The sequence below is a fragment of the Rhynchophorus ferrugineus genome, unplaced genomic scaffold, assembly GCF_030347505.1.
Source record: "Rhynchophorus ferrugineus isolate W39M unplaced genomic scaffold, kcgeb_rfMv2 rfM5, whole genome shotgun sequence".
Taxonomy (NCBI): Eukaryota; Metazoa; Arthropoda; class Insecta; order Coleoptera; family Curculionidae; genus Rhynchophorus; species Rhynchophorus ferrugineus.
This window is the reverse complement of record NW_027472584.1, coordinates 25,027,626-25,054,246: the sequence shown is the minus strand read 5'-3', so window position 1 is coordinate 25,054,246 and position 26,621 is coordinate 25,027,626. Positions and strand designations below refer to the sequence as shown.

The following is a 26,621-nucleotide window of genomic DNA, read 5'->3' as shown; positions in this document are numbered from 1 at the left end:
ATCTCGAAACAGTATATCAAACTAAGTTACCAGTTTATCAATTTTTTTGTATTCCGAAAGTCACAAATATAAATCCCGAGGACGTGATGTCTCGCTGATGCTTTAAACGACAAAGACACTGTCTGTTACATATTTTTCCGTTCATTCGAAATGTACTTTCGCAACTTATATTGACAAAATAACAAATTATGGTTATCTAGTAGATAAACTTTTTCATTTCGGGAAAATACGAAATGATATTGAGAAAATATAGTTCTTATCTGTTTTATATATCTTACCTTCAATAGCTTAGAATTCATATACATACTTAAGATTTAAAAAAGAGAATTAGTCTTTGAAAACTACAAACTATAATTCATGTTAATTATATTAAGAATACTATTGCCCCTTCAGATTCAACAACAACAACTTATGGGGATCCATGGCACAAATAATTATATTTCAGTTAAAAGCGAAATATTGTTCAAATAATAAAAGAACAAATCATTAAGTCTTGTTTCTTAATAGATTCTCTAGCAAATAGTTCGAAAAGCAACATTCGAATAGGTGTTGTTGCTTTATAGAAATAAACTGTTTCCAGTTTATCAAAAACTATCCGTTTTGCGATTAATGAAAACGGTTTGGAAAGATTCTTTGTCAAAAGTTTGTTTCGTAAACTACACACAAGTTAAGAAGAAGTTTTAAGTTTAGAATTAAGTTAATATTTGAGGAACGGTATTGAAATATTGAAGTCAAACTGATTTTAAATTAATATAATATGAATAAAATTAAATCGATATAATAGACTTAGAGTACATTTAAAATAAGAAATTTAATATAATAAAGCAGAACCAAGAGAAAATGTCGATTTTCTAAAGAAAATTCTTTCTTCTTTCGGTGAATATAACTCATATGTATGTTACTATAAAAAAAAGCAAATTTGAATTCCAATGTATTCCAATATAATTTTACATGCTTACAGTGTAATTTGAAGAGGTTTCAGGAAAAATGGCATTGTTTGTCTATTTTCAGACGTTTTTTTGTGATATTTAATATATTTAATAATAGCTCTATAATAATGGAAATATGTAACATGTATGTTATATGTAAAATTTGCTGATATGAAAAAAACTTAATCATAATTTAAAAGTAAAATATTCTATTTAAACTATAAAATAAATATTTATTTCATTAATTGCATTTGCAAATAATACTAATTGTAAATTGAGAGCTTTTTTAGGGAAATAATTTTGTTTAAATTTTTTCCATTGCCGACTATTTTAACTCATATGCAGAATTTCATGATGAATTTGCTGGCCGAGTTATATTTTACCTGTTTCTTAATAAGTTTAGAATTTATACACAAAATTAAAACTAATTTAAAGAACTAGTATTCTATATTTTCCAGTTTCTATTTTTAACCTCTTATGTTATGCAGAATAAACAGTTAATAAAATAATAATAATGCAAAATAAATCGATTTCAAGCTTATTTAGAGAGATTAAATAATCTGCAATATTTATATATATATATATATATATATATATATATATATATCTTCTCTTCTTCTCTCGATTAACTATTAATCGAGCTATGTAAATTTGATTGTTTTATTATATTCTATATATCTCAATTAGTTTATAATTTATAGAGAAAGTTAAATAAAACAGAGATCTATCATTGAAGATAGTTTATTGGGTACAGAAATTGAATATGCTCGTTAATAATACTGTAATATTCTTTGTTGGACATAATGTTGATATAAACAGATCGTTTATATATTATTCTACTAATATAAAAAAAGTCTCAGCAATAGAAAATAGTTCCGAAATCATGGGAATTTTGTCTGAATCTGAAATGATACTAAATCTATTTATATTAATGGTTTTATGTCACCGACTATCAAGCTGTCCTTTTATTGTAAAAGGTTGTAAATGTTGTTTATTGGTAGTTTCTTTTGTAGTCGAATAATATCACTTGCTTTATACGCAAATATTCAAACGTTCAAAACTTTATAGCCTCAATTCCTAAAGCTCTAAATATAATAAAATCTTTAACAAATATTTTACTTCACGATATTACGCAGTGAGACCCATAATGAGAGAATAAACGCTCCGAGGATATAATCTTGAATCGAACTATGACCAATAAAGTATTCATTTATTACTAGTTGAAAGAAAATTAATTTGACAACTATAAACATCAATAATTAATTATTTATTACAGAATAATGAGGAAATTCATTTCCCTTCTAACGATATCTCCATCTTCAACGGAGAGAGGTCGTTTTTATTATTCAGTACGTTTTATATCGTCTTTGTTTCATCAGAATTCGACACAAAAATGATACTTTAGCGTGTCAATTCTATTCTCTCATTTTATCATTTCCTAAAGGCGAAAAAAGTTTTGCGCGCTTAACTATTGATTGGGTTACCATAATTCGTTATTTTGTCAATATATTGGGCGAAACTCTATTTCTATAGATCAGGAAATATCTGGACTTATATGGTGTATTTTAGAATATAATTCTCGATATATAAGAATAAAATGATTTGGATTATTCGCCTTATTTATATATGAGTGACTTTTTCAACTCCCAAAAAAATTCGCTGTCATATGACTGTTGGTGTTTTAATCTTATTGTTGCAAAATTAGATTTGTGTTATAAAATTAGAACTATATATTTTTCAGTTCACATTTTTATTCTTTCTTCTCTAACTCATTTATTAACAGAGGCAAATTAATGGAATATATATATATATATATATATATATATATATTCCATTAATTATATATATATATATATATATATATATATATTCCATTAATTATATATATATATATATATATATATATATATATATATATATATATATATATTCCATTAATTATATATATATATATATATATATATATATATATATATATATATATATATATATGTATATATCTTCTGTTCTTCTCTCGATTAATTATTAATCGAGCTATGTAAATTTGATTGTTTTATTATATTTTATATATCTCAATTAGTTTATAATTTATAGAGAAAGTTATATAAAATAGAGATCTATCATTGAAGATAATTTATTGGGTACAGAAATTGAATATGCTCGTTGATAATAGTGTAATATTGTTTGTTAGACATAATGTTAATGTAAACAGATCGTTTATATATTCTTCTACTAGTATAAAAAAAAGGTCTCAGCAATAGAAAATAGTTCCGAAATCATGGAAATTTTGTCTGAATCTGAAATGATACTAAATCTATTTATATTAATGGTTTTATGTCAGCGACTATCAAGCTGTCCTTTTATTGTAAAAGGTCGTAAATGTTGTTTATTGGTAGTTTCTTTTGTAGACGAATATTATCACTTGCTTTATATGCAAATATTCAAACGTTCAAAACTTTATAGCCTCAATTCCTAAAGCTCTAAATATAATAAAATCTTTAACAAATATTTTACTTCACGATATTACGCAGTGAGACCCATAATGAGAGAATAAACGCTCCGAGGATATAATCTTGAATCGAACTATGACCAATAAAGTATTCTTTTATTACTAGTTGAAAGAAAATTAATTTGACAACTATAAACATCAATAATTAATTATTTATTACAGAATAATGAGGAAATTCATTTCCCTTCTAACGATATCTCCATCTTCAACGGAGAGATGCCGTTTTCATTATTCAGTACGTTTTATATCGTCCTTGTTTCATCAGAATTCGATATAAAAATGATACTTTAGCGTGTTAATTCTATTCTCTCATTTTATCATTTCCTAAAGGCGAAAAAAGTTTTGCGCGCTTAACTATTGATTGGGTTACCATAATTCGTTATTTTGTCAATATATTGGGCGAAACTCTATTTCTATAGATCAGGAAATATCTGGACTTGTATGATGTATTTTAGAATATAATTCTCGATATATTGGAATAAAATGATTTGGTTTATTCGCCTTATTTATATATGGGTGACTTTTTCGACTCTCAATAAAATTCACTGTCATATGACTGTTGGTGTTTTAATCTTATTGTTGCAAAATTAGATTTGTGTTATAAAATTAGAACTATATATTTTTCAGTTCACATTTTTATTCTTTCTTCTCTAACTCATTTATTAACAGAGGCAAATTAATGGAATATATATATATATATATATATATATATATATATATATATATATATATTCCATTAATTATATATATATATATATATATATATATATATATATATATGTATATATCTTCTGTTCTTCTCTCGATTGATTATTAATCGAGCTATGTAAATTTGATTGTTTTATTATATTTTATATATCTCAATTAGTTTATAATTTATAGAGAAAGTTAAATAAAACAGAGATCTATCATTGAAGATAATTTATTGGGTACAGAAATTGAATATGCTCGTTGATAATAGTGTAATATTGTTTGTTAGACATAATGTTAATGTAAACAGATCGTTTATATATTCTTCTACTAGTACAAAAAAAAGTCTCAGCAATAGAAAATAGTTCCGAAATCATGGGAATTTTGTCTGAATCTGAAATGATACTAAATCTATTTATATTAATGGTTTTATGTCACCGACTATCAAGCTGTCCTTTTATTGTAAAAGGTTGTAAATGTTGTTTATTGGTAGTTTCTTTTGTAGTCGAATATTATCACTTGCTTTATACGCAAATATTCAAACGTTCAAAACTTTATAGCCTCAATTCCTAAAGCTCTAAATATAATAAAATCTTTAACAAATATTTTACTTTACGATATTACGCAGTGAGACCCATAATGGGAGAATAAACGCTCCGAGGATATAATCTTGAATCGAACTATGACAAATAAAGTATTATTTTATTACTAGTTGAAAGAAAATTAATTTGACAACTATAAACATCAATAATTAATTATTTATTACAGAATAATGAGGAAATTAATTTCCCTTCTAACGATATCTCCATCTTCAACGGAGAGAGGTCGTTTTTATTATTCAGTACGTTTTATATCGTCTTTGTTTCATCAGAATTCGATATAAAAATGATACTTTAGCGTGTCAATTCTATTCTCTCATTTTATCATTTCCTAAAGGCGAAAAAAGTTTTGCGCGCTTAACTATTGATTGGGTTACCATAATTCGTTATTTTGTCAATATATTGGGCGAAACTCTATTTCTATAAATCAGGAAATATCTGGACTTATATGGTGTATTTTAGAATATAATTCTCGATATATAAGAATAAAATGATTTGGTTTATTCGCCTTATTTATATATGGGTGACTTTTTCAACTCTCAATAAAATTCGCTGTCATATGATTGTTGGTGTTTTAATCTTATTTTTGCAAAATTAGATTTGTGTTATAAAATTAGAACTATATATTTTTCAGTTCACATTTTTATTCTTTCTTCTCTAACTCATTTATTAACAGAGGCAAATTAATGGAATATATATATAGATATATATATATATATATATATATATATATATATATATATATTCCATATATATATATATATATATATATATATATATATATATATATATATATATACATATATTCCATTAATTGTATATATATATATATATATATATATATATATATATGCATATTGAAGATAATTTATTGGGTACAGAAATTGAATATGCTCGTTGATAATACTGTAATATTCTTTGTTGGACATAATGTTGATGTAAACAGATCGTTTATATATTCTTCTACTAATATAAAAAAAGTCTCAGCAATAGAAAATAGTTCCGAAATCATGGGAATTTTGTCTGAATCTGAAATAATACTAAATCTATTTAAATTAATGGTTTTATGTCACCGACTATCAAGCTGTCCTTTTATTGTAAAAGGTCGTAAATGTTGTTTATTGGTAGTTTCTTTTGTAGTCGAATATTATCACTTGCTTTATACGCAAATATTCAAACGTTCAAAACTTTATAGCCTTAATTCCTAAAGCTCTAAATATAATAAAATCTTTAACAAATATTTTACTTCACGATATTACGCAGTGAGACACATAATGAGAGAATAAACGCTCCGAGGATATAATCTTGAATCGAACTATGACCAATAAAGTATTCTTTTATTACTAGTTGAAAGAAAATTAATTTGACAACTATAAACATCAATAATTAATTATTTATTACAGAATAATGAGGAAATTCATTTCCCTTCTAACGATATCTCCATCTTCAACGGAGAGAGGTCGTTTTTATTATTCAGTACGTTTTATATCGTCTTTGTTTCATCAGAATTCGACATAAAAATGATACTTTAGCGTGTCAATTCTATTCTCTCATTTTATCATTTCCTAAAGGCGAAAAAAGTTTTGCGCGCTTAACTATTGATTGGGTTACCATAATTCGTTATTTTGTCAATATATTGGGCGAAACTCTATTTCTATAGATCAGGAAATATCTGGACTTGTATGATGTATTTTAGAATATAATTCTCGATATATTGGAATAAAATGATTTGGTTTATTCGCCTTATTTATATATGGGTGACTTTTTCAACTCTCAATAAAATTCACTGTCATATGACTGTTGGTGTTTTAATCTTATTGTTGAAAAATTAGATTTGTGTTATAAAATTAGAACTATATTCTCTAACTCATTTATTAACAGAGGCAAATTAATGGAAATGTAGACAACTTTTGAAGAAATTTATGAGGAATTTACTAAAAATCATGTTATATTTGACTTATTACCTTATAATTTAGAATTTATATACTAAAATTAAATTTGACTAGTACTATATATTTTTGAGTCATTTTTTATGTACTGATTACATGATAAAATAAATACTATTTTTGTTAATTAGAGCATAAAATGTTGCTAATTAGCTCCTGTTGTTACCTCCCCATATAAGCTCTAAATCTAAGCTTATATGGGGAGATAACCCATGAAATATTGCGATTTTCAACAATTTTACGACCTTCTTCTCTAAGTCATTTATTAACAGAGATAAATTAATGAAGGTTTACACACAAATGCAGAATTTTATGGCGAGTTTACTAGTCCTGTTATATTTTCCTTAATTATCTATACTTTAGAGTTTAGGGTTAGAATTAAATTTGAGTTAGAAAACTATTACTCTATTTATTCGATTTATTTTCTTATCTGCTGTTTCTATCACAAAATAAGTATTTCTCTTGTTAGTTAGAGCATAAAATACTGCAATTTGGTTAAAAACTAAAGGGGATAAAACTAAAAATATTAATTCATAAGTGGTTGACTGCAAAAATCCGATCCGCTAAACGTTTCTTTGTAGAATGAAAATGAATATTGATGTTTATTTTAACCGCAAATATTTTATTATTCCTAAGTATTTTATTCTCGACTTAATATAACACGTTGTCGATCTCGAAATAATATATCAAACTAAGTTACCAGTTTATCAATTTTTTTTGTATTCCGAAAGTCACAAATATAAATCCCGAGGACGTGATGTCTCGCTGATGCTTTAAACGACAAAGACACTGTCTGTTATATATTTTTCCGTTCATTCGAAATATACTTTCGCAACTTATATTGACAAAATAACAAATTGTGGTTATCTAGTAGATAAACTTTTTCATTTTCGGGAAAATACGAAATGATATTGAGAGAATATAGAGATATATAATTTTATATATCTTACCTTCAATAGCTTAGAATTTATATACATAAAAAAGAGAAATAGTCTTTGAAAACTACAAACTATAATTCATGTTAATTATATTAAGAACACTGACAATTAAAAATATTTTAAAAAATCATTAAACGTTCAATACAACAAAATGTTAGGACGACTAATATATTAAGAAATATTACGTCACCTGCTGTATTATTTCTTCGAATTCTCATTTATATATTGAAAAATAACGTCTTTAGATTTTATTATTGGAATCTAAATAAGTTTAATAATAATTTTTCTTGTGCAAAATATAATCATTAAATGTTTACTTTAACTCACTTTAATTCACATTTCTACATATTGTATACTGATAAAAACTGATATAAGACAGCCTGATCTAAAAAAAAACTAAAAATACTTTTCTTTGATTTACATCAAAACGCTGGCTGTTATTTGATGAATTTGATGAATGTAATGGAAATTAGTGTCAAATTATAAAGATCTTCCTAAATATTATTTTATTCATTCAGCTTGATTTATGTTACGTCCGTAGATAAAACAAATCAAGTTTTTTAATTACGATTTTAATAATAAAGTTGACATATTAATACCCAATATAACAATAAATTTCGTATTTATGTAATTTCGCGATTCTAATGGCTGAGAATTGTGTATCGGGATCTGTACAGCAACAATAACATTAAATATTAACGGGGGAGGATGACGTGACTTTAACTAAATTTCATAAGGAAATATCTGTCAAGCCTATATAGTACTTATGCCCCTAATATTAACCCTACTCAACAGTTAACTTACTAAATTTGTTACCATGGTTGCAAATTTCTGTGAAACGAAGAACTTATTATGGAACACATCACTCTCCCTGCCAATATGAGTCGGAATATTTCATATTTTCCATTTTTCACCCATTGATGTTTTTAATGACACGTATACATGTGGAATATTAAGGATTCCACCGTCAATTTACGTTCCAAATAATGGAAAGTTACGTTACAAGCAGTCATCGTAAAATATTTCATTACAAAAATTTAAAAATTGACAGTACTTAAGATAAAAAAAAGGTTTAGTACAAGGTGTGTTAAAAAAATATCGATAATATTTATACAGCCCGAGAAATTTCAATATTCTCGTTAATTTTTGAACACCTCTTGTATTAGTGGTATTTAATCTTAAAAATGGCGATCGTTCATTTTGGATCGAAGCAAAAGTAAACAAGTTTTTATTAGGTTAAAAACATTTTAAAAATTCTGACGAGAAAGTTTTTAAACTTATTTTGACACTTCAATGAAAGGAGAAATATTAAAGTGAAAAACACGGTATGCTCGATAATTCTTCCAGTGTGTATTTTGTTTGAAACGAATTCATTGTGGAAGATAAAGAGCTTTATTAATAACTTTACGAATAATATAAATAATTAAAAACAAAACAATATTTACCTAGTTTCCTTTTAACTGAACATAATGATGAAAAGTTATACTTGGCATCTTTTATTGAAATGATAGCTTCGCTATCAGAAGTGGGCATCAGTATTTCCAATATTTCAGTTTCGGTCAATCCATATTCCGAGCAAGTAATAAGGGATGCCAATCTAGAAATGGCTTCCTTGCCATACATTTTTTCTAGACTGTCCACAGTATCTTCGACGAAATCTGGAAAAAAATGTTGTTCCCGTCAATTTATTTCAAATGTCTGGGATATACAGACAGTTCAATTAAAATTATTTATTTAATATATAGTTGACATATTATGAGATTGATTGTTTATCGTGTTATAATACCTGGCCGTTAATTACGCAGACTTTGGGATTATATAATTAACTAATATAGATAAATTAGCGTATTGGTGTTGTTCAAATAACGTTTCAAAATTAATATCCAACAATTTGTTTACATTTATTTAGTAATTAACAAATGATTTAGTAATTTCCGGGTAAATATTTTTGTATTTCAAAAAAATATTTTTTCTTATTAGTAATATTTTTCATATTAATTACATTAAAAAATACTGCCAATTAAAGTTGTTGAAATAAATCACCTGCTGTATTTACCAGATACTACCCCTTCGAATCGAGATAAGTTTAATAATAATTGTTCTTTACGTTATATACGTTATACGTTATCAATATAAAAAAAATGTTAGGATGACTTATTTATTTTATATGATAATGTATAAGTTATTTTATAATGATAATAATTAAATGCGAAGTCTTATCCTGCTGTATTTACCAAATATTACTCCATCAGATTGCGGTTTCTGATTATAAATTTATTGGCAGCAATATTACTAGTACATAAATGTTAATTCTAATTAGGCTTACTTACCGTTATGAGGATCAGTCGCAGGCATCGTAATGTAACAATCTGAATGCTTCAGTTTTTCTTTCTGTACTTGCGTCAACCTCATATAATCTATAGGTACGCTCGTTGTACAAATTATATGCACGTTTTTCGGTAAACTGATAGGTAACCAACACAACGTTGAAACCATATCCGAATCCAAAGGATTTATTAAATGTAAGTCGTCCAGGAATATTCCCAACACGAAATTCAATTCTTCGAACGTTCTCAGTAAAGTTTGAAACCAATTGTTTGTATAGAGGGGGTCGAAGCTCGCATCCTTAGGTAAAAATCCTTCAGGCAACTTAAGGGCAATGCAAATCTGCTGACAAATAATCCTAAGGAGCTCCAAGCTATAAGAAGATCGAGGGGTGGTCGCTATAAATCTCACGATCCTCAAAGTCCTACACGAAAACCACTGTTCGAAATTTCGATACAACGTTTGAATAAGGGATGTTTTTCCAGCACCTTGATTACCATAAATTAAAATGGGATTGTGTCTCCGCTGATTACCGTCTTCAATTAACTGTTTTATTCGATCGTTAAAGTCGGATAGTGAAGCCTCGTACTTCACTTCGTTATAACAGAGAGTTAGGTGAGTAATATTTTCTTGGAAATTTTCCTGAAACAAGAATAAAACGGACTTTCGCATTTTTGAAAAACTTTTACGAAGGTTATACTACATATTACTATACTTTATGTTAGAATATACTATAGCCTGTCCAATAATACAGACAATGCATGTCATACATGAAGTCGAATTTAGTTTCAATTGCAGTTTGTAAAAATGTAAAATTCTGTCTGAATGTCTATAAAATGTATAACCAGTCCATACATTTCGATCTGTTTTGGTACTGGTACGTTATGTTGCCAATTGTCTGAAAAATTCCTCAAACCATCCAATACTGATAACATTAGGCCTATAAATTAGTCTTAATTTGAACTATTTTTTTGTGAATAATAATAATAATATAATGTGAATACATAATAATTTATTTAAATTATTGTTCATCGCTAGCCGCTATTTTTCCCATCTTTCAGGCAATCTATGAATTCGATCTCGAAATAATAAGGTATCTTGTGGGGCTATTGTATCTTATGAATCGATCCATTTTTTACACAGGTCACTGATCACACAGGTCACGACTCATTTGTCAAAACAAGTAGTAATCACATGGAGCAAGGTCTGGAGAATACGGCGGGTGGGTTAGCACTATCCATTTTAACGTTTCTAAGTCCACCAAGTCCATAGCGTTCCCCATTAAGCTTTACATAGCTTTCGATAAGTTTCTGTCGTCTTTTTTCTTCAAACTGAAGTAATAAAAATAGAACTTCCCGCAAATGCGAGTTACCCGTTACAAATTCTGACAAATTTTTTAATTTTTTGTTCTTACACGTAATGACACATTCTCCATTCTCAAAAGTGAAGCCTTGTCAGTGAGATTTCAACATTAAGTTACAAGTGTTTTTGCTGCGATTTAATACATAACAACACCATCTGTTGTAAATCCTTTAAATTTAATTTATAGGACGACAATTAAAGGTTATAAACCGGCAAACACTGAAAATCAAAAGCATTGGCTGTTTTATTCGACGGGCTATATTTGATAAACAATCACTTGTTATGCAAATTTTTCTATTCACAATAAATTTAGTTTGACCCTCGTATTAATTAGGCCTGGCGTCAAATACAAGCGTCGCTATCAAATAATACAATATTGCGTGAATAGAGCAGATAAGTCTCCCTATTAAAACAAGCTATTTTTCCTCATTTTGTACGATCTTAATTTTTTTTCAAAGATAATATGATAATAACAGGTAATATCACGCGAACAAATACTTGCTCATTTTCACACACTGTAATTTATCATGTCATCAGTTATCTTGTTCTGTAATCCGGTCGTGTTTCAAACTTTTACCAAATGAATGGTGGAAAAAAAAACGAAGCTAAACCAATATTTCGAGTTTCTTCTTTATCACGTTTTATTGCCGTTTTGACTGACGTAAAAGACTTGGGTTGGAGGAAGAATTAAAACAAAATGTCTATGAAGTCAATGGAATCATTAGGACGAATATATACGCTCAAAGAAAGTAATAAGGAAACTTCATAACAAAACGTGTAACAAATATATTAAAAAATTAAAGGAAAACTTGGATAATTTGACGGGAAATACAAAGGAATTTATTCTATTGTAGTTTTACAGATTACTTTTCGAATGTTAATTGAATAATCTAATTTACGAAGAACTATTACATCTGCTAGACGATGAAATATTCGAACATTTGAATTTAATTTTCATACTAGGAAATCAAATAATCTGATTGGCATTAAAGTGAACCTTTAGGTCGTTTTTCCAATTATACCCATCTTATTCTACGATGTCATTATCGTTTGAAATTTTCTATTTTAATATTTTTATTCTTCTTTGTTATAGAGTATAAATACAAAACAAAATTATTTTGAACTCTCAAACCTGAGCAGATAGGAATGATTCTTAACGTTATTTGATGCCCTTAACCCAGATCATCAATCGGTGTATGAAGATTGGTTCTAGTTTTCGGGTTCGCGCCTGGTAGCAGAACAAAACATCATTTGAAATTTATTTTTGTATTGTTAGTGCGCTTCGGAATTTGTGAAAATGCTGGGACAATGCTGCAAGGTATTTTTGTTACATTTGTGGATGTTGCATTCTTGGTAAACGGAGAAAAATAACGAAAATAAAAAATACACTCAAAAATGCGTATTTGTAGTGTATTGGTGTTGCTATCGTAAACGCTGGCAAGTCATGGTACAGAAATTGTTTTGTAACATATGCAGAACAAAGCTGTGCAAATGGGTACAGTGGTGTGCCGTTAACGAGAACGTTATGGAAGAATAGAAAAATCATGTAGGTAGTTACTACTTTTGCTCAATTAATGTCGCCAGTAAAAATACAAAAAATTTGTTTGTATACATATCCTGACGTAACATCAATGTCAAAGCCAGTTCTATATGATCCAATGCCAACTTGTCCAGGTACCAGAGCCAAAAATGCCTTAAGAACCAACAATCAATAAAAGCAGTTTGTTTTCTTAATATAAACTCGATGATTTGATCCAAAAAGCAGAGTTAATTGCATCACAGCTACAGGAATAGAAACACCAAACAAAATTTGCCACAAGATTGAAGCTCGAATGTCTCTCAAAATACATTTTATACGGCTACATGAACACCATAATGAAAATTGGTAGATTGCTATTGGACTCTAATGCGTGAAACAGATCCTAAAGAGTATAAAAGGCTCATTTCAATCTCTGTTCCTTTATGATTTAGACTTTCTAATTCAACAAATGGCTGTCAATTGTCAAAAACAGTAATATAATGAATTTATTGAATATTTCGAAAATTAGAGCCAATTCTAAAAAACCCAGCCTCCCAATTTAATTTATAAACAACTTTTGGTTGCACAATCTTTTTCGTAGTAATTGCTAAACTTTTTCAGTACCCTATCTCTGAACATCAAATGTATCTAAGCATAACATGACGATTTTGAAATAACGGCCTAAATTTGCAGGATTTCCTGATAGATTATAGAACTAGTTTATCAATTGGACGCTTGTTATATTTAAATAAAATATGTATTTTACTTACCTCTACAATTTTCTTTCTCGATTTCAAATCGGGATCATCCTCTAAACTTTTGCTGATCATTGATTTAATTTTGTGAAAAACGTTATTTTTAAATTTACTGAGATATGTTTCGTGTTCGGAATCGTCGTGATTTAATTCTCCATTCTGCCACGGTACACTGAAATATAAATATAATATCGAGTTGTAAACGAACTGGTATCTTTTACGATCCGTACTTACTGGAAACATAACCTATTTTCTTCCGGTATTATGCTTTTTATGTGAGATTGAAATGTATTCAACTGCGATTGGCAGTAAAGTTTTACCTCGTCGGAATATTGCATTTGATTCTGGAATAGAAATGGAGTGAGTTATGGTGATTTTGTTTCAGAACATAGGCAACCTTATAAAATTCGATTTTTTCGTTTATATCCTCCGTATCGTATTCTCTTATTACGTTGATTACACGATGAGCAGTGCCTGGCGCCAATCCTGCAACAAGTATTGCGATAATACGTCATCATTTCAGATATCAACAGGAATAATTAGAAGGAAGCCCGAAGGTGCACGGTAAAATAAAGGAAAATAGTGCTAGGGGGAAAAATGGTCGATGGTTAGCGAAAGAGGCGAAACTGTACAAACTAAAGTAATTTAGACCCTAATCAACGTTATGTAAGAGACACTAAGCCCTTTATAACTGAAACATTTGTAAAGCTGACCTGGATGGGAAAGAAATAATTAAACCAGTATCCTTTTCCACGTAGATAGCGTAGCAAAGTGAATGAAATTAATAAGTGAGGATGACTGAGGCTACTTTGGTTCAACTTTCAAAACATTTTAATAACACTAAAACTTGGACACGAAAATGTTCGATTCAGATTATTTTTATATAGAACTTTAAAGAAAACAAAAATCGTCGGAAAACTTATAATTCTTTAAAACATTAAAATCCCCAGAGGTTCTGTGGGAATTTGATCAGGAAAAAACTTTGAAAAAACCACAGAGGAGTGATAAAGGTCGAAAAAAACTATAAAAAGCAATTTCAAAACCTCAATCAAAGTTACGTAGGGATGCCTGATGTGCTATGCTGGCACATGTATTCGTAAGTGCGTTAAAAGTAAGAAAAAGATATAATTAAAAAAGTCTAGTGAAAATCGTGTAATGAGAAAGAGGAAGCTTTAAATTGAATTTATCCAAATCCCTATAGCTCGTTCTTTTGTTACGACTTTTATTTAATTCCAATTAAGCAAAATAACGAACCAAATAATATAAATATAATTAAAGAGTTGTTTTATCCAACCAAATGCTGACGTTAATATACAAGAATAATATTTAAGAAAATAAAAGCTAATATAGATTTATACTGAATTTGTCTGTTATAAAAGATAGCTTAACTTAGTTAAGTAAAATTTCTTCTGTAGAGATTTAATCTTGCAAGGAAATCCAACATCAAAAGGATTCCACTATTCGTATATAGAAGATCCTTTTGGCTTATTTTTAAATTGCAATCCCTTTGTTCATGACCTTCCTCTGTATGTTCAAAAACAATTATGTTCTGTTTCTTTTGTTAGAACCCAATATATTTTAGATTTAGCATAAACAAACTTTTCTATAGCTGTCATATTTTATTTATGTATGATTCGCCGTTCTTCTTTAAATGGAAATTTAAATTCGATAATATGCTTTATGGCTTAATATTATTATAATAAAAAGTGGTCAATTAATAAATAATAAAAGTAAATAGATATCATAGATACCATTAAAATAAATAAGCAATATTCAAGAGTATTAAATGATAGAAAAATATGGGAGCTTTTAGGGTCGTATTAATTTCAAAATTATTATTCCCGATTAAAACTAATTAATACGTTTATTATGATCGTATTTATTTTACGGGGGATCAATATCAAAAAGCACAATTTTCAATGGGAAGCAGTATTATAATCCTCACAATGTTAGGAAAAGTATATTATGAGATTAATTTAGCTCTGGCAATTTTGTTGACGAGTTTTATCCCTTAAGTATATTAAAGGGGTTTATTTTCGTAATTTCTCGATCTTATAAAGGTAACTTTATGATATTAGAATGTTTTATTGTGGCTTACAGCTTCAAAACACACACACACACAATGTTATTGATATATTTTCAAGATCATTATTTTTCTATTTGTAAATTTGTTTGTCAGTTAATTTGTGTTTAATAGTAAGTAGTAAAGAGCATGAGACGTAATGTATTTAAAAATAATATTTTATAACATTTATTATATTATACCCAAAATTCATTAAAATTAATTGAAGCCCTTAATTTAAATTTACACCCAAAAGAATAAATTACACTATTTAGGAGCTACTTAATCAAACCTGTTTGATTATCTTTATCACGTGAAACTAGATAAATTTATCTTAAGCAAACGAGAAGTCCTTTTTTGTCCTTTATTTGTTTAATTCAACCAAATTATTTCTAAAATTTCGCTGCTTGATTTAATTTATTACGTCAACGCAGGGTTTCTGCTATTATTCAATTCATTGCATAATGAAAAATTACCTATCGATTTCTCCTTTTGTTATCGCCACAATAACATCAAATACGTTAAAAAACGCATAAATATGTTTTAAATATAAATCTCATTCCTGTAATGATACATACTAATTTAATTAATGGATAATAATTTTAAAATTTCTTATTGTATTTCAAATAAAGACAATTGTATGTACAACTTACTGAAAATACTGCGTGCTAACCCTACAGATTATTTTAAGCCAGCTATTTCGAAATATTATTATTTTTATTTTTTATGAACTATAGAATAGTTAATATTGCATATTAAAAACAATTAAATTTATATTTATCATAATATATACGCTTATGATACACCGTTTTTGTTAGCCAAAAAATTATATTTTTTGTTTTGAATCTTAATCTTAATAGAACTGTGAAATTATTTTGAGAAAGTTATTAAACATACATGAATTCAATTATATACTGTATTAAGAGATGTCTATCAAGAAATGAATTCGTTTTAACCTGTAATGAAAATAACAATATATATCATTATTGTTATTTTTAATTAACTATATTAAAAACGCTTAAATTTATATTTGTCATAATGTATATGTTCATAACACATCTTTTATGTTTAACTATAAATAAAATTGTTTTTGTTTCAAAACTTATTAGAAATGTGAAATTATTTTTGGAGACATAATAGAAATTACTTCATGCAATTACATCTTTTTCTAATAAATATAACATCGAGAAATTAATTCACTTTAACATGCAATAAAAATACTAAATATCATTATTGTAATATATATTAAAAATACATACATTTATAGTCATAATATATGCTTATGGAGCACCTTTTACCAATATTAATAAATTACATGGTTTTTTTGTTTGGAACCTTAATAGAACTGTGTAATGACTTTAAAAAATAATAGCAATATAGAACATTTATTGTGTTATAACCAAAATTCGTTAAAATTAATTAAAGCCTTTAATTTAAATTTATATCCAAATGAATAAATTAAACTATTTAAAAGCTACTCAATCAAAACTGTTTGATTATCCTTATCACGTGAAACTAGATAAATTTATCTCAAGCAAACGAGAAATCCCTTTTTGTCCTTTATTTGTTTAACTCAACCAAATTGTTTCTGAAATTTCGCTGCTTGATTTAATTTATTATATAACCGCAGAGTTTCTTCTGCGGTATTATTATATTTGGTTAACTTACTAACTGATTTTTCAATTAATGTAAATGCGATCGATACAATTTCGACATTGAAATTCTATTAGTTCGCTCCAAAAACACTCCAAGCCGGTTAGATCTTAACCACCTTGATAATTATTTTAAAATTTTAGTCTTAAATCAACATTAAATCGATCGTACAAGTCAAGATCAATCGCAATAGGCTATGAAACCGTGAAGAAAGGAAAAGAATTAATTATATTACTACCCCCTTTTTAATAAATTCCTTAAAAGCCTGTAAATGCAAATTGGAAGTTTAACAATAAGCATAGCTAGCTTTTTGGGGGAAATCCATTATATAAATTGAGTCTACTGAAACCGTCGAAAAATTTAATGAAATAGGTATTTGCAAAAAAATTTGCTGTGGTAAAAAAAACATCGAACCTCCATCGAAAATGTTGGATCTAAATGATGATGAAATATCTGACCAGTAAATTTTCCCCTTCAATAAAAAAAATTGTAATTTACTAAAACATCAATCTGCATAGGATATATACTAAAGTCTCACAATATTTTTAACAATAAATAATAATTTACGGTGATTTTTTAATTTGCAAATAAATAAATGCGTGAATAATATATATTAATGATATCTGTAATAATACCTAATCATTATCCTGAACTGTTTTAGATCATCGTTCAGTCACCTATCAAAGTTGCAAAGAATATCTAATATCTGAAAGATATCATTAATATATAAAGAATGTTTCCCATATTTTATACGATAATTTGTTTATAGAAAAAACTGCTCTTAAATTGTAGTCATATTTCCTCTAATATACACTATTCACAGTGTATATCTTACATAGACCATCATACATAACCATAATCATTAAAACTTGCTGTTATCATAATATTTATTGCCAGAAATTGGTTATGAGAAACTTTTCCTTGAAGCAAATACGTTATTTGTTTGCTTAACTACCCTCCAAAGATTTTTTTGCCTCTCTCGTCACATTAAATAGAAAATCCATCAATATATACTAGTGTAAATGCTATAGAAATATAACAAAAGCTTTGCTATATTGGTTATATCTCTTTTGAACGAACGAACTGCATAGGTGAGTAAATTGACGTGTCAAAAGAAACGCTTTTTTCGTTAGTTATGCCGCAATTTTTTCACCTGTCGTTAATTTATTATATTACGATGGCAGATAATACTAAATTCAATGTTACTTTATCGACAAACAACTAGAATATTTGCATTGTCATAATTTTCCAATGTAACAGTAACGATAATATAGGAGCATTTTAATATCGAACTGAAATTCGTGACACAAAATGTTATCTCATACACAAAATTAATTTTCAGTTTTGTCCCTCGCTCTGACAATTTATTTATTCATTCAGAAGTTTGACAGCTGTTGCGTTTACAATATTAATCAGCGGCGACACTTTTTGTTCTTTTCCTAGTGTTGTATCCTTCGCATATATTAGAAGATAAGTTTCATATTCACATACGACGTTAAAGTTTAAATAATGTCCTCTCTCTTAATAATCATTGTTTAGTTAATAATTTATTGTTATTAAGGGCCTTGTGCAATAACAAATATTATCAAATTCAAATTTCCGTTTACAGAAGTAATGAGATTCATATATAAATAAATTGTGATAATTATAGAAAAGTTAGTCCACACTGCTCCTGACAAAACATATTGGGTTCTTACGAAAGAAACATGAAATATTTTTTTTAATATACAGAAAAAGTTCATGAATAAAGGGATTGGAATTTAAAAATAAGTCAAAAGCATCTTCCATTGATATTTGTTGATATGTTTTATATTTCTTATAACTCTTGAGAGGTCCTTGTACAATACATGTAATTTCTCATTTAAAACAAGGACCAGCTTGTAGCCTTATAAAATATGACCGTAACTGTAACATTCACGTGTTATTTGATATTTGATTAATTCATAAAGTTTACAGGGGCCACCACCAATAATCTTTTATAACTAACTTTATACTCGAGACAAAAGGATATACTAAAACTGAGAATAATTGTTCTGGTTTATCCATAAAAGTTTATAAGTGAATATGCACTGGTACAGAAATTAATATCGCTAAAATTGGAACGCCTAACTCTAATTATCCATAAGCAAAATTATCTAAATTATAATCTCGCTCATAAATGGAAGTAGAGCTATTTTTATAATCACTATAATTATGTTTCACCTGTAGCCTGTAGAGAAATAATTAGGTACTTATAAAAAAAGTAAAAGAGCCTTGAATCAAACGAAAAAACTAAGTCAGAATATATATATATATATATATATATATATATATATATATATATATATATATATATATATATATATATATATATAATTAAATTGAGAGCTTTTTACTATAAAAGCTTCGTTGTTCATAATTTTACTGATATTCCAGACACAATATACTAAAAACCACCATTATATTTAGGAATCCAAAAACTGGTAATAAAAATAGATCCCGTATGTATATAAAACAAATGAATATACAACAGTTTTACTGTTATTCCCATTATTTTGTTCCAACAGGTGGATAAACGATATTATATTTGTGGAACCAATATTTCATAAATATATTAGTTATCTCCGGATCTAAAATTTCGGCAAAGCGAAAGAACAAAATAAAACGAATAATAAAACGGTCACACGACGCTAAATTTTACCCAACAAGGTCCTCCCTGCAAAATTAAAACATCCCTACGAAGCCAGAAATATATCGTGCCATTTTTATGAGACCAACGATGTAAAATATTGATTAGTTTTTCGTTCCCGCCATTAAATCAACCAATTAAGTATTTTCGCATGCTCCTTTTCACCAGCTGTGTTATCCAGTTTGTAATTACGATAAAATTTTTCGGGCTAGAGAAATGATGTCAATCGAAATGAAATAAAATGACCAAAACTGGCTTTCAACAGTCATTATTTAGTCTTTTAGTCGAACATCTTTTTGTCCTCACTCCAACTATTCTCAAATCATTATTGAATTAATTACATAATTAAAAATTAGCGATCGATTTCTCCATTAATTATCATAACAACCACAAAAACTTTCAAAAACGACATACATATATTTAATATAAAGATCGAATTCCTATAATGACACAAACATACTAATTTAATTAATAGATAATAATTTAAAATGTTCTTATTGTATTTTAACTGAAAAAAGCCAATTGTGTGCGTACAACTTGCTGAAAATTACGTAATTAAATTTGTTAAATGTTTAGCTCTTTTGTTAAAGTATTTTTTCATAAACTGCAATTATTTCGTATCTACTCTATGCTATTGTTATTTTTATTTTGTGAACTATAAAATATTATATATTGTATATTAAAAATACTTAAAATTTTATTTATCATAATACATATGCTTATGATAGACCGTTTATGTTTACTCATTAACTACATTGTTTTTATTTCAAACCTTAATAGAACTGTGAAATTATTTTCAGAGACTTTTTAGAGATAGCTTAATTCAATTAAATATGCCATAAAAATAACAATAAATATTATTCATAATTTTTTAACTATATTAGAAATGCTTAAATTTATATTTTGTCATAATATATATATTTATGATACACGTTTCATGTTTAATAGTAAATATAAAAGCTGTTAAAAAAGCAGACAAATTTGCATACTCAAGATGTATTCATATGTTTACCAATAAATTACATTGTTTTTGTATGGAACTTTAATAGAACTGTGAAATGCTTTTGAGAAATAGATACCATATCAAGAAATGAATTCGCTTTAACATGTAGTATAAATGCTATCAAAAATAGGAGAAAGGCATCTGAAATATTATTATTATTCTTGTAAAGATTAGGTAATAGAATATATCAAAAATATTTAAATTTTTATGTTGTCATAATATATATGCTTGTGATACACCTTTTGTGTTTAATGATAAATATAAATGCTGTTAAAAAAGAGACAAATTTGCCAACTTTAAATGTATTCATATATCTTTATCTACCCACAAATTAAGCGTTGCAATAGAAATTATAAACTGCTTGAGTTCCAGCAGGATAGTAACAGCAAATAACCACAAATACACTTTGGGTACGTTTAACGAGGGCAATTAGATATTGGTAAATACTAAAAGTGGTTTGGATTATAAACTGATCGACAGAGAAATTCAAATAATAGGAGAGAATTAACAAACAACCAATCGATACTCGTTTGTTGGGTTAAAACCAAAATGTTGTTATTTATTGAAACAAATTCCCTACTTCATATATAATATTACTATAAAATATCACGGATACGGTATACCAACACCGTCACGACTAATATATTGATAAAATTAAAAATCTATTTCCTCTGCGATAACACGGAACTGCTTTTAGACTAGAAATAGAAAATAATTTCCTCCGTAAATCGAGAACCGAAGTTTTCTGTGGTAATGAACCCGTGAAATACTAAGAAGGGCCTCAGGATAAATCGCATCTGACTAGCGAACACAAAACGTAAGCAAGATATTCATTTACACAATATTAGAAGCGAAACAGGTTTACTTCCTTAGATAGGGTATAGATTTTTATAAATTAAAAGTGATTGCGAGACGTGTATTGAAATATATCGAAATCGAATTCAAATAATATCGACATATAAATTTATTTGCAAGTCAGAAGTTACTGCGCCTTTTAAATGAAAATTCCAATAGGTTACTTTATAATATTTTACATTTAATCGAAAATTGTGTGAGGTAGTTATGAGTGACCTTGACTTTGACCTGGCCAATCCATTGTTGAAATATTCTTTAAATAGCAGGATATACGGGATCAATATCAACATATTCCAGCGGGATCGCTACAGAACTAAACATAAACTTCCATCTGGATCACGTTTTTGCCAAGAAGGTAATGACAGAAGAGTTGACTATAATCATAGAATTGTGGCTATGTCATAATTAGAAAAGTAGCGAAAATGAATCGATCAAAGTGGTATATATCTATTTATATCACAATCAAGTAATAAGTATAATCACAATCATAATGTACACCCATACCCGGGTAGAATACATACTTAATGTCTTGATGACGTTACGGAAGAATATATATATATATATATATATATATATATATATATATATATGAAGGTGTATCATAAGCATATATATTATGACAACATAAACATTTTAATTTTTTTAATATATTCTATTACCTAATCTTTAAAAGAATAATAATAATATTTCAGATACCTTTCTCCTATTTTCAATAGCATTTATACTACACTAGCGACCCGCCCCGGCTTCGCACGGGTGCAATGCTGATACTAAATTAAATACACTACAGAAGAAATATGAACGTTGTATATAAAAACATAGCGGCCCGCTCCGACTTTGCACGGGCATAAAATATATATGCCTATGTCACTCAATGAAAACATGATTAAACTCGATCCAGTATTTTTGGTTCATTCATTACTGCCCTTGGCCTGCACGCATTAAATTCGGAGTAAAACAATTCCTCTTCCCCTATACTTACTATGAAGATTTCCTGCTATCTTTGGAATATCTAAATTCATACAATTTTTATTACATTACACATTTTTAAACGCAAATTTTAAATTTGTAATATCTCCGAAAATATTTGTTTAATTTACATACTGTAAGGAACCATATTGATCTATATTAATTGCACGCTGTATTTAAGGTACTTAATTCGATAAGGATTAATGCCGTCTTGCTTAAAATAGCTTCGTAAATAAGCCATTTTCTCACGTAAAAAGTAAACAATAAAAATGGTTAATGTGGGTTATCCCTAAAAGATAAACATATACCATCGCGGACTTTTTTGTCGACCTTTTTATGGTGTACAATACTGTAGTACATTAATTTGATCTAACTCGTAGGGTTAGGCAGCGTTTTCGCTAATTGCTAAATAAGCCTAAAAAAATAGATTAATTTACGATATCACGTTAGAAACCTCTAAAATTAGCAATGTTGCCTTAGTATATTATGCATGTATTATACATATAAACCTTCCTCTTGAATCACTCTATCTATCGAAAAAAACCGCATCAAAATCCGTTGCGTAGTTTTAAAGATTTAAGCGCACATAGGGATATAGGGACAGAAAAGGCGACTTTGTTTTATACTATGTAGTGATGTTAAAACGAATTCATTTCTTGATATGGTATCTATTTCACAAAAGCATTTCACAGTTCTACTAAAGTTAGATACAAAAACAATGTAATTTATTGATAAACATATGAATACATCTTGAGTATGCAAATTTGTCTGCTTTTTTAACAGCATTTATATTTACTATTAAACATGAAAGGTGTATCATAAATATATATATTATGACAAAATATAAATTTAAGCATATATATATATATATATATATATATATATATATATATATATATATATATATATATATATATATATCATAAATATATATATTATGACAAAATATAAATTTAAGCATATATATATATATATATATATATATATATATATATATATATATATATATATCATAAATATATATATTATGACAAAATATAAATTTAAGCATATATATATATATATATATATATATATATATATATATATATATATATATATATATATATATATATATCCCACCCAAATATGTGTGTGTGTGTCTATGTATTATTATTCTTTTAACAATATTGTCTTATAACATTCACTAAAGACAAATAATACATTCAATGTTAATTAAAATTAAAATTTTTGCAGGAAATAATAAAAAAGAAAACGTTTTCTAGGGAGCAATTTTCTTATAATACGAAAAACAGGGCTAAGCTTCTGTGGTAATGAACACAGGTAGCTTGATCTTTGTTACTTTAATACGAATACTAAGAAGGGCTCCAAGATAAATCGCAACTATCTTACAGGGCACAAAACTCACGAATTGGGTTCGGTTTTAATTGAAAACGGTTAGAAATTACAGTGAAAGCAAATTAATAGTATATAGTAGGCAACAAAATATATACGCGGTATTATTTTTTTAATTAAGAGGACTTTTGGATTGTCCCGTCATTTGCAGCAAGGCAAAGAATAATTAATAATAACTTGTTTAGATATATCTTAACTAAAAGAAAATAAATTAGCTGTCTGAATAAATATTCTTTGAGAAAAGAGATGGATCTTTATATTTTGCAGCGGACTTGATTCATCATAAAAATTACGAATCATTTTGTGGGGGTATTTTTTGATTAAAGACGAAATACCATTAATTTATTCGATTTTGCTTGAAGGGGAATATTAAGTTACGAATTATTTTTTATGGATACTTTAACATTAAGCGTTTTCTTTTTTTTTTTTCTAAATATAGATTCCAAAGAGTAAATACTGATAAAAAAAATCATTGAAACCGCACACTACGTTATTAATTAAATCAAGATTATACTTTGTAAACGAAATAAAACATCGAGTAAATTTATGAACATAAATATGAGCCCGCAACAACTAAATATAATAGATTTAGTTAAAATTTAATTCAAAATATGTAAATAGCGAGCTCTAAAAAGCATGTAATGTATTTTCATAATTATGTTAAAAACTGGAAAGTACGCTTCATTTTTTTGTTGGTAAACCTTTATTGGTTTATGTCAAGATTACATCTTATATTAATCTATTTAAACAAGAATAATTAAGCCCTCAGTTTAACAGGACATTTGCTGTATGTGGAACCTATGTTAGAACATATTGACTAATGACAAAGCATCAAAGTTCCATTCTGGGCAATTATCTATTCACTCAGAAACATTACTGTTTATTGGCTGGGTTTACGTTGTGGAAATACCTACTCAATATTAATATTGATACATGGATATGTTAACCTTAGATAAACAAATATCAATGTAAACCGATTTTTTTATATAGATACACAAACAATATCTTATCTATAAAATTAAATGCAACATTTAACTCAGTAAATGAAATATATACTTACTTAATGATGCATTGTCTTGTAGTGGTATGAGATTTTTTATTATTAATAAAGATGTATCATACATTCAAATATTATGAAAAAAAATTAAATCAAGTCAAGTGGAACGCATTGATTCATATTAGATTTATGTTTCAACTCCTTAAATAAATCAATCTTAAAGCAAGTCAAAGTACCTAATATATATTAATATTGATGCATGGATATATCAGCCTTAGATAAATCAAATAAATATAATTGTAAACTGATTTTTTTATAGTTACGCAAACAATATCTTATCTATAAAATTAAATACAACATTTAACTCAGTAAATGAAAATTATACTTACCTAATGATGCATTGTCTTGTAGTGGTATAAGATTTTTTAAAAGTAATAAAGGTGCATTATACATTCACATATTATGAAGAAATAATTAAATCAAGAGAAGTAGAGCGCATTCATTCATATTAATTTTATGTACCTAATCGATATTAATATTAATACATGTATATGTTATCTTTAGATAAATCATACAAAATTCAATTTAAACCGAAATTAATTAGTATCACAAATATCAAGGTAAACCAAATTTTTTAAATCAGTACAGAAAATATTTTACCTGCAAAATTACATATAGCATGTAACTCAATATATGAATCATATACTTACTGATGCATTATCTTTTAGTGGTATGAGATTTTTCATAAGTAGCAAAAGTGTATCTTGGGGCTATATTTTACATAAAAAAATATAATTGAACACTTTATTATTTAAATAATAAACGGCTCTTTTATTGGACCTCTAATTACAAACTAAATCAAGAAGGTTCAACCATTTATGTATCCTGTCTTTTGTGTCCTTTCTTTTTTATGTACGCATCCTTGTAATCATTATTCAAAAGGACCATAATAACATATACCTTCCTTTTTTGCGTACTCCTTAATTACTATGATATAATTACGATTTTTATGGCCAAAAGCTCACGGTGAAATATTTTCTAACATACATCAAGTTGTTGAGAACAGAATAAATCGTAATGATGCTGTCATTGAATAACTTCGTTGTTTTCGGTGTTCTTTTCACATGTTTCATTAAACGAAACATCCCTTTAGGTGACGGTTTAATCAAAGAAAAAGTAATTGATAAAAATTGAATACCTACCTAAGGCATAGTGGAACTGTTGTTCAACGACAGACTGCAGTATTTGTCCCAGTTTTTTTCTGGATGTATCGGGCATTCGTTTCAAACACGCGTACATGAGATTTAATATTTCCGATGACTGAATTTTCCATTCTTCGAAGTTGATATCTCTGAAAATCGAGATTATTAAAAAAATGCTTCTACAAATTACGAATTTCTAATAATAACCGGCAAGCGCTGAGATTTTTTCGAGTCCAAAAACCACG

The 26,621-nt window shown here is 27.3% G+C and overlaps 1 protein-coding gene across 2 annotated transcripts in view; it reads right to left on the bottom strand.

Annotated features, from left to right (window-relative positions):
• LOC143197767 (protein qui-1) overlaps positions 1 to 26,621 on the bottom strand; it is a 93,983-nt gene that overhangs the window by 57,680 nt on the left and 9,682 nt on the right. For both annotated transcript variants that reach the window (XM_076406496.1, XM_076406497.1), the window contains exons 5-10: positions 26,377 to 26,525; positions 13,970 to 14,058; positions 13,807 to 13,916; positions 13,588 to 13,744; positions 9,942 to 10,578; positions 9,057 to 9,269 (exon numbers count right to left, since the gene is read on the bottom strand). In XM_076406496.1, the coding sequence (XP_076262611.1) occupies positions 9,057 to 9,269; positions 9,942 to 10,578; positions 13,588 to 13,744; positions 13,807 to 13,916; positions 13,970 to 14,058; positions 26,377 to 26,525 (1,355 nt within the window). The remainder of the gene's footprint in view (positions 1 to 9,056; positions 9,270 to 9,941; positions 10,579 to 13,587; positions 13,745 to 13,806; positions 13,917 to 13,969; positions 14,059 to 26,376; positions 26,526 to 26,621) is intronic.